This window comes from Muscardinus avellanarius, assembly GCF_963383645.1.
Source record: "Muscardinus avellanarius genome assembly, chromosome: X".
Classification (NCBI taxonomy): Eukaryota; Metazoa; Chordata; class Mammalia; order Rodentia; family Gliridae; genus Muscardinus; species Muscardinus avellanarius.
Genome location: NC_137792.1, coordinates 96,801,903 through 96,816,511, shown reverse-complemented (window position 1 = coordinate 96,816,511; position 14,609 = coordinate 96,801,903). Strand labels below are relative to the sequence as shown.

General features: G+C 38.0%; 1 protein-coding gene across 1 annotated transcript in view; it reads right to left on the bottom strand.

Moving 5' to 3' along the window:
• GUCY2F (guanylate cyclase 2F, retinal) overlaps window positions 1-14,609 on the bottom strand; it is a gene marked incomplete at both ends in the record, with an annotated part of 97,915 nt that overhangs the window by 65,493 nt on the left and 17,813 nt on the right. Inside the window, 2 exons of the mRNA XM_080718965.1 lie at window positions 2,023-2,107; window positions 3,711-4,065. Coding sequence (XP_080575091.1) covers window positions 2,023-2,107; window positions 3,711-4,065 — 440 coding nt within the window. The remainder of the gene's footprint in view (window positions 1-2,022; window positions 2,108-3,710; window positions 4,066-14,609) is intronic.

Sequence of the window (14,609 nt, the reverse complement as noted above, 5' to 3'; positions counted from 1 at the left end):
ACCATCTATTACAGAAACTCATCAGCCGCTCGGCTCTTCTGATTGCAGCCGTGGTGGGCAGAGAGAGGGAGGAAGGCAGAAAAGAGGGGGCATCTTTTGTGCTTTGTTAGCTGAAGAACTGAGGACCAAGTGACTCTGGGAAATGATGTGCCTCTCTTCTATCTCTGAGTTTTCTGTGTCCACTTGAAGTACCAATTGTCTCAAACTCATTTTCCTTTCCAATCATTTTCCTCTCTAATCATGTCCCTCTCCAATCATTTTCCTCTCCAGTCTTCTTTGCCCTTCAGCCCACTGCTCCAAACAAACCCCCCACCCCAAAGGGAATTTTTTTCTTTTTTCCTTCCCTTCCCAAGAATTGCAGGCTATGCTCACTCAAAGCCCAAAGAACCAGTTCATTCAGTAGGGAAGACCAGCAACAATTATCATTTGGGGGATTGACAAGTAACATAAGCAGCTGAGTGTGGCTCCATTTTCTGCTTTGCCATGGGTTGTTTTGGCATCAGATAGACAGTCTATTACTCCTCAGATCTCTCCAGAGGGGGCACCTTTTTGGTTGGCTGCCATTTAGTTTTGCTACATATCCAAGGATGTTAATTAAATGCTTTATTCTTTGGCAGCAGCTAAATTAAAGATATTATATGTCTATTCTAACCAGGGATATGTTACAGTCACAGAAATTAGAAGAGAAACTTGTTTTTAACTAATGTCTTTACCAAGTGTGTTTGAACAATTTGTAAGCTACCTACTACTTTGTATGGCTTTATTATTTTTCTAATACTTGGGAGATTGGACAATAACAGTGTTGTTTTTACAGTGATTCCAACAAATTAAAAACTAAGAGTAACACCTCTTATGGTTTTTGATCTGGCATTTCACAGCTTGTTAAAATATCAGAGTTGGAAGGGTTCTTAAACATTATCTAACCAAATTCCTTCAGAATTCTAATGAGAAAATTCTGGCCAAGAGAGGTTAAGTGGCTTGCCCAAGGTCACACAGCTAGTTAATACAGTCTAGACATTTCCCCCCTTAGAACTCACCAAAATAACTCCATTTCCTGCTAGTCCTCACCATACTATTGTCAGGACTATCCATCCAAAGAGATACCAAAAGTATGGTCTTCAAGGTGTAAGGGGAAAAATAGGATTGTGATTGATTTCACTTTTTACTTTCCTTGAGTTATTCTAATATTGAGAGGGCCCAACTATTTAAATGCAAAGACAACAAGAAAAGGGTGCTATTTAAATAATCTTTAGTCACTTATCTCTGATCTTGAAATAGCTTATTAGATTAGTTGGTCACCTATTAAGGATCTGAGAGAAGGAGAAAAAAAACTTGATCATAATGATGCTGATGATTGGACAGGATAGCTTTTATTCCAGGAAGAAAGGCAGGAGAAATCTGGATTGTGATATTCTAGACAAAAAGCATGGATGTCAAAGTGAAACTTCGAAGCAGTTAGGAAGAGAGTCCCATGTGTCTGATAAGGGGTTGACTTCATTTACTGAGCACCTACTGTAAGTCAGCAACTGTTCTAAGTGTTTTACTTACTTTAGTTTATTTAATCCCACCTACAATCCCATGAGTTTGTATCACTATTCCTAAAAGAGTCTAGCCAAAGTTTTCTTAAGTCCTGGAACTCATCAAAATGTCCCAAGTGCATTCCCTACCATGCCATTTGGGGAAGGAGATGGTTCTAGGAGACACTGCAGGGGTTGGGGGAAGCATAGATTGGGAGTGGACAGGCCTTAATGTACTAGTTCTCTGATTTCACCATTGTGTTGAGAACCAGATCTACTCACAGGCAACCACACTGACCACACAGCTGAGGAAGTTATTCTTGGCATCATGAAAACACTTCACTCTAAATGGGGCTGGTAGGGATGGTAAATCACTATGGAAAAAAGAAAATCAGTGGGTCATGTAATGAGGCAATTGTACTGAAACATGGCTTCCTGGAAATCAATATTAACAAAGCTATTATGGTCTTGTATTTTGTGTATACAAAAAGAACAAAAAATGTACCTTATGAAGTAAGCAAATCCATTAATAGACAGCAGGGCTACGAGCAAAGCGAGGCAGACCATCATGGCAAAGGTGGGGTCAATGCCTGCAGAGAGCAAGAGGAAGAATGGCATTATCAGAGAGAGGCAGTAAATAAAGGGCACCACAGAACGACTTCTTGTGCTTTCTGGTGACTCTAAAATCACACCGCATCTACCTAACCTAATTCCATTTTTTCTATGGCACAGTCTGTCTTGTTGACTTTATGGACACAGAAAGCAATTTCACTGTTCTGAAGCAAAACCACTCACTACTCTGACAATAACAAATCACATGAATTAAGGCTGACCGGGGTGTTTCTTTGGAGGAAAAGTCCACGAATGGAAAACTTTGAGTACCTTAATTTAAGTTAGACAGTAACACAGTTTTTGAGAATAAATATGTTTTCTCACCTGTGAAGGGTAAGTATTATATTGCTTCATAAAATAAAAGACCTTTTTAATTCACCCAAACCCACAGACCTTATGGGTTATAGAAGAAAAACAGTACTCATCCTTCAGGGGTGAGAATGAACCTGGTTTGGATAGTGTTTTTGTCACCAGGTAAGTTGGCCTCTGTAAAATCTAAATATGTGAGCAGAATTACTAATTTTTCAGAGGAAAATATAGGATGTAGTGAGTGAAGAGGTAGTTGGTTATGTCATGCTAGAGCAAAATAGAAATCAAAAGCTATTTCAAATAAATGCATTTGGTTTTGAATGAGTGTAGTGTACACTCACGTAAGAATAATATAGGTCTTCCAAAGTTCCCCTCTGGCTTACAGAGAATCAATGAAGTTATCTTGCACAAGCTCGAAGAGTCCTACTAGTCAATCAAACTGCAAGAATTTAATAGATGCCTACTGTGCTGGTCACTTGGAGGGCAGAAGAATTATTAGCCATGGTCCCTGCTCTCAAGGAACAGTATATTCAGGAAGTGGAGAAACACAACCAATACATGAGCTACCACCAAAAAGTAATTTTGTGCTAAGCTGTGCAGTATAGATTCTGTGTAAAGGGAGTTAAGGAGGGAGAGGCTGTAGATATGTTTTTCTGTGGCAGGACCTGATTGGTAAGATTTGAATACATCAAGGGACAGGCAGGCAATCATACTAGCAGGGGAGTCAATCCCAGGTCACAGGCTACAAAAGACCAAGGAGAAGGTAAATGCCTTCTTCTTATTAAAGTAACCTCTTTGGGAAAGAGTAGGATCCTTTTAAAAATGAATGATGGAGAGGCTTTTCAATTGTGGATGATTACTCAAGGCTGGAAAGTATCTCTTATTCTTCTTTCTTTGTGGTGCTGGAGATTGAACTCAAGGGGGCATTCTACCTCCAAGCTACATCACCAGCCTTTTTTTAATTTTTTTTAAATTTTGAAACAGGGTCTCATAAAGTTGCTAAGGGTGTCACTAAGTTGCTGAGGGTATCTTTGAACCTGCAATCCTTCTCCCTCAGCCTTCCAAGTACTGGAATTACAGGCATGTCCCACCATCCCCAGGTCCTCTTGTTCTTATCAGTTTAAATTAAGTAGATATGAGTGTCAATACATTATGTATCAAGAATATAAATGACTGTCTCGGTTTCAGTATTAAATATGCCTCATCCTAAAGAGGTTTTCTTGTAACCCAAGGTAAGATAAATCAACCACCAGTGAATTTTCCATTCCTTACCTCCTTGGCAGATCTTCCCTTCTATAAACCAGCATTTTGCATCTGCTCTAGGGGGCCTGCCACCAGGGAAGTGAATAGGGGTCCCTCCAAACCGCAGCAGCTCCGTTTCCATGTCCACAGTGTAGGTGCTACGCAGTTCCCATTCTTTCCAGGTGGTGTCCAGGATTACATATTCTGAAATTCCGTTTCCATTTGCATCTGTCCTTATCAGCTGGTTGAATCCATAGAACTGCATGTTTCTGGAATGCTGAACCAGGCTGGCAGCATTAGCCTGTCCGTTTTCTTTCACAGCATTATTCATGGCTTGTGCAATAAAGTAAATTGAATTGTAGATGGTTCCAAACAATGGTGAAACCTATTTTAAAAATTACAATTATCTTGAGCCCTAGTCGCCCTAGAGCCATCTCAGAGTATTTCCCAAGCCCATGTTCATTATTATGTGCTGCACGTCTGAGTGGAGCAGAGCTATGAAGACCCAGAGGGAAAAAAAATTTTTTCTTAGGACTTGCCTGCTTTCTCCTCTGAATTTTTTTTGTTTTTCTCCCCCAGGCCTTCACGTCTTTAAATATATCAAATATGACAATTTTATGAGCAAACCAAGTCATACAAAATATATTTTATACTCCTAAACTAAGAAAGTGATTTAGGGTTGTAAAAGTCACTAACAAACAAGTATGGAATCAACAAGGGGAGTTCAAAAGAAATTTACCAGGTTAACTACTGGTGCATTATGCATGGAAAAATCATTTGGCTAGCACTATTACAGTGGTAGGTGCGTGTGAAAAGACTGTAAATAATGTGACTCCATAGTCCATATTGTGCCTCATCTTAGTTCGGACTGGCTATTCTCCTAGACACATGTCCCCAGAGAAAGTGAATACTAGAATCCAATTTTGAACATATATCTACAGCCACACATCCATGGAGGCACATGTTTAGAAATGCTGATCTAGAAGCCCTATTTAATCAAGAATATATATATATATATTCTATTGGGGAGAAGCCACTGTAAACTGGTAAGGCTACTACAGTATGACTATGCCTGCTAAATAAATATGGTTAAAATTGTAATGTTTGTATACTTTGTCCGATTAACCTCATAAGTTTATTTATGGAACAAACCTTTTATCTCCCCCCAAAAGGGAGAAAGAACGAGCAATCTCAACCCTTTATGTATCCCCATCACACACACACACATACAGCCATGGCTTCATGGTTTCCCATAACATTTCACTTCTAGGATAGAGTTCAAGAAAGCTATGGTCATGTCATTTTATCAAGCTTCAGGGAAAGCTGATACTTGCTACTTTGGTTTCACAAGGCCTAGAAAGCTAAACTTCTGTAACAACATTAATCTGAAAAAAACAGGGTTTAAAATGGTGTGAATCACTGTTATGTTGGAAATGCTAGTCAAGATGCAGAGAGGGTGTGACCAACAAGACACTGCCATGCCTTGTCAATGTGGAGTAAGGGTTTCACATTAGAATTACCTGATTATCAAAATACCAATACTTAACCCATCCCAGACCAATAAAATGAGACACGTTATGTTTGGGACCCAGTAATCAGCATCATTAAAATCTTTCTAGGGAGCAGGGTTTGGTGGTACATACTTGTAATCCCCGCATTTGTAAGGCTGAGGCAGGGGTGATCATTGTTTGAGGACAGCCTCAGCTACTTAGTGAGGCCCTTTGCAATTCGGTGAGACCCTGTTTCAAAATAAAGAATAAAATAGAGCTAGGGGTATAGCTCGCAGGTAAAATGTCCCTGGGTTCCATCCCCAATACCAAAAAAAAAAATTAGAGGGATTTTGGTATACACACAAGAATTAAAAACTAACAGTATAGAAGATGGCACATTGGCGTTGGTCTGTTCCTAATGTCAGAATGGGCAAATCAGTTATTGCCTTTCTATTGGTTTCAGTCTCTTCCTCTGTAAAAATGAGGATACAAAAGTATGAATGCCTAAGCCATTCAAGTCATCTAATATAGCTATCTTACTTTATAGGCAGAAAAAGGAGATCTGGATACCAGGCGTGATGATGCACGCTTGTACTCCCAGCATTTGAGAGGTAGCCTCCGCTACTTAGTGAGGCCCTCTGCAACTCAGTGAGACCTCGTTTCAAAATAAAGAATAAAAAATAGGGAAGGGGGTGTAGCTCAGAGGTCCAATGCCCCTGGGTTCCATCCCCAGACCCGCAAAAGAAAAATAAAAAGGAGATCTTGAGACATCAAGCGGTCTATAAAATTTACTCATCTCAGCATAAAGCCAGGAGTAGAACCTAGGGCTCTTGTTTCTTAGTTTAGCACTATTTTTTGTTTGTTTTTTTTTTTTTTTTGCTTTTTGTTTTTAGTTTTTTAAAGTGGTGCAGTATAGTCATACATCTTAATGGAGTACCAGATGGGTAGCATTCTTTTTTTTTTTTTTTTTGGTGGTACTGGGGTTCCTAGAAACCCTTCTACCTCCAGGCTACACTCCCAGACCTAATATATATATATATATATATATATATATATATATATATATATATATATATATATATATTTTTTTTTTTTTTTTTTAACTTGGAAACAGGGTCTCCTGAGCCATCAAGGCTGGCTTCGAACTTTCGAGATCCTACTGTCTCCACCTCCCAAGCGCGGGTATTACAAGCATGCGCCACCACGCCCGGCTTCAGATGGGTAGCATTCTTGATTGAAGTATATGTGTTCTATGGTCCCTTTTGGTTTCGAACTTCTACAAAAATTTCCAACTCTTGATCTAGTCCAGGGACCAAATGTACTGTGCTGACATTTTATTTGTTGCCTGTATCTGGGTATTTCTTCACTTCTGTGATCTCTTAATACTGGAATGCCCAAAAGCTCAATCCCTTATCTTTTTCTCTATCTATACTCTCTTTCTTGGTAGTATCTTTTGATCTCATAGTTTTTTTAAGTTTTTTTTATATTTTTTGTATCATATTGAAAATGGCATACGTTCAAACTGTGCTTGGTGCCCTCTCCCCCTACACTTTCTCTTCCCCCCTCCCAACAATTAGTGTCCAGGTTAACCATGCTACATTTATACTTTTACACATGGTTTTAAATGCCATAACTCTCATTCTTCTAGTTCGGACCTCTCTTCTATATTCCAGACCTATGTAGTTGACTGTCTACTTTGATATTGACACTTGGATGTTACATTTCAACATAACCAAATTGATCTTCACCTTAGATCCTCCTGTTCCATCTACAAGGAGACTTCCCATTTTTTAAATAGTTCTTCCATTCTTTCAGTTGTTCAGACCAAAAACTTTGCCCCAAATTACAGAGATAACTACTCACAGAGCCAAAATCAGTACCTATGTCTCCCAAGTTTTACTCCAGTGACCTCCCTTCCCCACTCTCCTTCAACAAAATCTCTGTAGAAATAGATCATAAATGGATAATATGTGCTGCCACCAAGACATCCACACTTAGTTGCCTAGAACACACTGAGATCCCTTAAGAGGGATTCACTAATTTCTAATATTCTTGGATGCTCCATTTGATTGTCTGAGGATTTCTTCAAGAGCCTGACTTCTTTACGGGGTTTTAGTAGGTTATAACAATAAGTGAGGCATAAAAGGTGAAGTATAAAATCAATACTAGTAAAACTAATGAATTTTTAAAAACCACAGGGAAGCAAGATCCTGAAAGCAGAGAAAAAGAAAATGCTAGTGTTCTCTTTTGAAAGACACAGAGCCTTCTGGGAAAGAGACTGCATCTACCTACTGTGAAAAGCAAAAATTGAAACTCTAAAGAACAAATCTCTGCCCCTGAGCTCTGGGTTTTCAGCTGGCCAGGCTGCACTGATGTTTGTGTTCTCAGATTAACCCCTTTTAGAACATATCACTAGGATGACTGAAGCTTGAATGCTCTTCTTCAAGATTCCTTTATCTCTCTCTGTATCACACACACACACACACACACACACACACACACACACACACACAAACTCACAGCCATAAAAGTTAGAATGATCTGAAGCTAATGGAAAGAACATACCTATAATAATAGTATTTAGTTGTAAAATATGGACTGTCACAATTGCACACTCTTATTGTGAGAACTTAGGTTTGTATTCTAGTTGTTTTGAGTTCCTATTTAACCCATTCTTCCCTTCAGCGATGGGAATTTCCTCTTCCAGTAACGTGGAAGCATCCCCTGTTAGCATTAATCATGAAAGCTTTCTAGTTGCACTTGTTGCAAATAATGAAGAGAAGAGGTAGAGAATGGAACAAGGGAAGAAAAAATATATATAGCCTCATGTCCTGGCTTCCAAAGAAGTAAAAAAAAAAAAAAAAGAAAAAAAGAAAAACAGGTAGAAACTCCTGTCAGAGAGATGAACTTGTTGGCATCACAGACTAGAATGGTGAGACCACTGATCATTCAATTTATTGTTTTGCCTACTATATAGACTTGAATCTAAATAATTGAATAAATTATGAAAAAATGAATGATAATTGAAATGTACCATTGATTTTTATTTAATAACTTTAAATAACTCTAACTTAGGATTTTTAGAGTTTTAAAATAAGAGACTAAGGTCTAGGTTAAGAGCCAGGATATTTGAACTTTCTCAGTTTAATGATTAATGCTGTTCTTAAGTTATTATTAAAATTTACTGTGCTAAGCCAGGCGTGGTGGCTCATGCTTGTAATCCCAGCATTTGGGAGGCTGAGACAGGAGGATTGCACAGGTTTGAAGCCAGTCTCAGCTACTTAGTGAGGCCCTTTGCAACTGATTGAGACCCTGTTTCCAAATAAAGAATAAAAAATAGGGCTGGGGGTGTCACTCAGAAGTAGAATGTCCCTGGATTCCATTCCCAGTACTGCAAAAAAATTTAATATGCTTATAAAAAATAAAACTGGCTTTCAATGAATTCTATCTTCTGAAGTATATATAAAAACATGGAAAGACAAAATGGGAACATCACTTTTGAACAAAAAGCCATGCACTTTCAGAGATCAAAGGGTAATTGAATTCATATTATTTAAAATGGCCAACAAATATATGAAAAAAATGTTTGACATCATTAGCAATCAGAGAAATGCAAATCAAAACTATAATGAGATTTCATCTCATTCCAGTTAGAATGTTAATCAAGAATACAAAAAATTTTAAATACTGATGAGGAGTGTAAGAAAAGGAATAATTATATATTGTTGGTGGGGTTCTATATGAGTACAACTATGAAGATCAGTGTGAAGGTTCTTCAAAAGAATAAAAATGGCACCACCATATAGCTCAGGGTATTTATCCAAAAGAATTAAAGTCAGCATACTATATTCATACATACAGATTCCACTCTTTTGCATCTTTCTTAAAGAATTGAGGTTTTTGAAGTGGCTCATAACAAATAAAGCCTTTTGTTTACTGAACAGTCATAAATATTTGAAGAAGTAAGAGAAGTCATGGATAGATGATATGTTCTAGGGAATTGAGGCAGCTTGGAGGATTTCATTTGTTTTTTGCAGTGCAGCTAGTTGCTGTCAGTAAGGTAAATTTCTGAAATAACTCAGGTTTAATTAGCTGTGTGCCAGGAATTACTTTTACTTGATACATGTAGCCTCTCCTTAAATTCATTATTTTTAAAGAATGTCAAAAGCACTGACTATTTTCATACAAAAAGACAAGAGATTTTTCATTTGGTATAAAGGATCTTTTGACCTCTTAAGATATAAGATCAAGACTACATAAAATTAAAACTATTTGTTGGCAAAAAAAGAATTGAGGTTAGAATATGACAATGATACATCTGTGCCCATGTTTGTAAAACCACAATTCATAATAGACAAGTTATGAAACTAGATGAGGTGTCCATCAAAAGATGTATGAATAAAGAAAATGTGGGCCAGGCATAGTGGCGCACGCTTGTAATCCCTGCGCTTGGGAGGTGGAGACAGGAGGATCGGGCAGCTTCAAAGCGAGCTGCCCTGGCTTAAGAGACCCTGTTTCCAAATAAAAAGTATAAAATAGGTCTGGGAGTGTATCCTGGAAGTAGAAGGCTTTCCAGGAGCCCCAGTACCACACACACGCACTAAATAAATAAATAAATAAAAGGAAAAGAAAATGTCATTTGCTGGGTTCAGTGGTACATGCCTGTAATCCCAGCACTTGAGAAGCTGAGACAGAAGAACATCAGGTGAAGCCAGCTTCAGAAACTTAATGAAACTCTATTTTAAAAAATTCAAGAGTTGGGCATGGTAGTGCACACTTGTAATCCCCGCGCTTAGGATGTGGAGACAGGAGGATCACACAGGTTTGAAGCCAGCTGTGCTGGCTTAAGAGCCCCTGTTGCCAAATATAAAAAGTATAAAATAGGTCTGGGAGTGTAGCCCGGAGGTAGAAGGGCTTTCAGAAACCCCAGTACCATGAAAAAAAATCAAGAGTTGGTAGGGGTATATCTTAGAAGTAGAATGCCTTTGGGTTCAATTCCAAGTGTAAAAAAAGCAAAAAGGAAAATAAAATGTGGTCTATATACACAATGGAATTTTAAAGAAAAAATTGTCAGCCGGGCGTGGTGGCACACACTTGTAATCCTAGCGCTTGGGAGGCTGAGACAGGAGGATCGCACAGGTTTGAAGCCAGCCTCACCTATTTAGTGAGGTTCTCAGCACCCTGTTTCCAAATAAAGTATAAAAAAAAAGGTCTGGGAGTATAGACCAGAGGTAGAAAAGCCCCCTGGGTTCCACCCCAGGTACCATACACAAAAAAAACTGTCATTTGCAGAAAAATAAATAGAACTGGAGAACGTCATGCTACGTGAAATAAATGAAGGGTTATGTGTTTTTTTCATATATGAAATATAGCAGAAAAAAGGGGAAAAGATCTCATTAAAGTATAACGGAACCAGCCAAGATGTCCATCAAGAGATGAATGGATTACAAAACTATGAGATATGTACACAATGGAATTTTACTCAGCCATAAAGAAAAACACAATTATGTCATTTACAGGGAAGTGGATGGAACTGGAGAATATTATGCTAAGTGAGATTAGTGAGTCACAAAAAATAAAAAATCAGATGTTCTCCCTAATATGCGAAAGCTAGGGATAAAATGGGTCATAGGAGGAACTTTAGATGAAGAAGGGGATACTATAGATGAGCAATTAAGGCGACCTAACTGAGGGGATGGAAGGGGGGAAGAGGGAAATTCTCTAATGTTCCTGATGTACATTAACAAACATATCAAAGTCAATCACTAAGCCAAACATTAGAAGGAAGGAGGGGGAAAGAATGGGGTGGAAATTGGGTAAGGGCTAATTGGGTGATGTGTGCATGTGTGCCTCTACCATCTTGTGCTCTATTAAATATGTATGACTACAGTGCACCAATAAAATGTCTTTTAAAAAGTAGAAGGGAGACAAGTAGAATAGAGAATGAGGATCAGGGTTGAGAAGAAGGGAGGGATAGAAGAGGTACTGGGTAATGAAACTGACCAAAATATATTATATGCATATATAAATATAAAATAATGAATTCTATTATTTTATTAAATTATAACAAACTAATAAAAATGATACCTCCAATAGTGTATGTTCTCAAACCTTGAAATTGGCCAAGTGATAGATAATAGATCTACCTGTGTGATATGATGCTACTTAACACAGTACCCTTATATTGTATAAAGCAGGAACAGACAATTGTAGCCTCTATGAACTTTGGGTAACCTTTCTGACAACTTCCTCTTCCTGGAATTCTCCAGTCCTAACTACTTCCCCTTCCATCTAGCAGCCAACTGCCAGGCACCTACAGTAGTAAACAATAGGTGTAAGGAGCATGAGGTCCCCCAGGCTTCTAAGAAACCCAGAAAAAAACAATGAAAAGGAAGAATACAGACATAAAAACTTAATTTCAGAAGTCTGTTGTGTGTCAGAGTATAAAAGGACAATGCCCAATCATACTGAGACCAACTTAGGAAGTTTGTCACAGATTTCCCATCTCCCTCTAATGTAATTTACTATTCTTTTTTCACAGATCTTCATAAAGTCCTAGTGCCTACTACCTATATCAGAGGAAAAAAATCCAATAAGCCTATTGAAATCAAAGTATTAATCATTTAATAATATTCCCTTGTTCGAATAAAGCATCAGCATCAGAGAGTATTACCACAGTATAATAAAACACAACAAAAAGCCTAATATGTAGTTAATAGATATAGTGGTCTCTGGGAAATTAAAAATATGATAGCTAAATTTTTAAATGGCAAAAGATTGAGAGCACAAACTTAAAAAAGCTTGGGAAGAAAAACTGAAAACAAAGATATGAACCATATAAGAGAAATAATAAGACAATTAAAAGAAAAACCTAGGAAGTCTTATATCTAACTACTACTATTTCCAGAAAGAACAAGGACTCAGACATCACTATAATATTTCATAGCACCAGAAATAAAGAGAACATCTTAAAAGATTCTGGGGAAATGGAAAAGAACAAAACCAGGTTGCATTAAAAATTAGGAATAAGAATTATATTGGTGTTATAAGTACCAACAATAGAAACTAGAATACAATGTGCCATGTCTTCAAAGGACTGAGAAGAAATGATTTTTTTACCTAGACTTATATACTCAGCCAAAATATGAATCAATAGTGAAAAGAGAATAATGACTATTCTGACATGCAAAATCTCAAAAATTTACCTTCCATATTCCTTTCTAAGATGTTACATTAGATGTGCCACACACACACACACACACACACACACACACACACACACACACACACACAGAATATGGGAGTCATGAACTTCATGAAATAGTGGATCCAACACAGAAGAGAGAGAAATAAAGTTTCCAGGATGATGAAAATAAAACAGCAAGTAAGTTAGATTGCAATAGGAGGGCAGAGAGCCTTAACAAAAACAAATAAAATTAGTAATGTATTTAATGGGTTTTACCATGTAAAAATTATTTTGAAGAGATTTTTACAGCTTTATCAGAAAGTATGGGCAGATTTAGGAATTCCAATTAATGCCAGCAAATTTTTAAAGAAGCAATTATTAACTTCTGTAAAAATAAAAAATCATTAACGGGAGGACAATATGCGAAGTGAGATTAGTCACAAAAAAATAAGAAATTTGATGCTTTCCCTAATATGTGAAAACTAGGGAGAAATGGGTGACAGGAAGAACTCTAGATGAATAAGGAGGTTCTATAGATGAGCAAATAAGGCGACCTAACTGAGGGGATGGGAGGGGGAAGACGGAAACTCTCTAAAGCACATGATGTACTTAAGCAAACATATCAAAGTCAATCACTAAGCCAAGCATGGGAAAGAGGAAAGGGGAGAGAATGGGGCGGGAATTGGATAAGGGCTAATAGCACGTGATGTGTGCATGAATGTCTCCACCATCTTTTATCCCATTAAAATGTATGAATACAATACACCAATAAAAATTTAAAAATAAAAATAAAAAATCAGCTGGGGGTGGTGGTGCACATTTATAGCCCCTGAATTTGGGACACTGAAACAGAAGGATCCAGGTTCGCAGCCAGCAGCAGCTACTTAATGAAGCCTTCCACAACTTAGTGAGAATTTGTTTGAAAAATAAAGAATAAAAAATTGGGCTGGGGGTGTAACTCAGAGGTAGAATGCCCCTGGGTTCAATCCCTAATGCCACAAAAAAACCATATGTGACATGAATTATAACCACAGTATAACACATGTATCAAAACTGGATAATATTTAGATGAATACTAGGTTAAAATACTAAATATAGATTTAACTAAAACTGGGATATAATCATCATGAAGGTTTAAAGAAAGATAAGGAAGTCAAAAAGGGCTAACAATCCCCCTCAATTTTAATAGGAATGCAAAATATGTCCAACATTAATCAAGAAACACCAACAAATAGCTGTATGGTATTTTAAAATATTAGGTAAAAGCCCAAATGCTTCTGATGAAGGGTAGGAGGGAAGCCTATAGGCTCCTTTGTCACTGACAGAAATCTTTCAGCATTGCTTGGCATTTAAAACTCTGTGGCTCAAACTTGTAATCCCAGCACTTGTGAGGCCGAGACAGGAAGATCACGGGTTTTAGGCCAGTCTTAGCACTGTTTCAAAATCAAACTTCAGCAAAAGATCTGAGGATATAGCTTAAAGGTCGAATGTCCCTGGGTTCAATAACTAGTAACACACACACACACACACACACACACACACACACACACACACACACACCCCGCAAGGATATGAATTAAGAAAGGTTGCAGCCAGGGGTGATGGCACATGCTTGTAATCCCAGTACTTGGTTTTTTGGGGGTTTTATTGTTTTGTTTTGTTTTTTGGTAGTACTGGGGGTGGAACTCAGAGGCTTTCTACCTCCAGGCTATACTCCCAGACCTATTTTATACTTTGTTTGGAAACAGGGTCTCACTAAGTTGCTGAGAGCCTCACTCAGTAGCTGCAGCTGGCTTCAGACCTGCGCGATCCTCCTGTCTCAGCCTCCCAAGCGTGGGGATTACAAGCGTGCGCCACCATGCCGGGCCAATCCCAGTACTTGGGAGGCTGAGATAGGAGGATTGAGGTTCGTGGCCAGCCTCAGCTACTTAGAGACCCTGTTTCAAATAAAGAATAAAAAATAGGGCTAGGGTATTGCTGGGAGGTAGAATAGCCCTAGTTTCCATACTCAGTATAGAAAATTAAGAGAGGTTGCAAACCACAGCTATAGGTAATGAAGCACATATTACAGGGGATCTTTTGGAGCAATAGAGTAATACAGCCATCTTGGTGCATTTGCTTATTTATTTATTATCTATATCTCTGACTAAAATTTAAGCTGTGTATATTAATTTCATCACAAGATGTTCTTTATTCATGAGTAGTCCCTTCTTTAGGATTAAAAACTAGCCAGGCGTGGTGGCGCACGCTTGT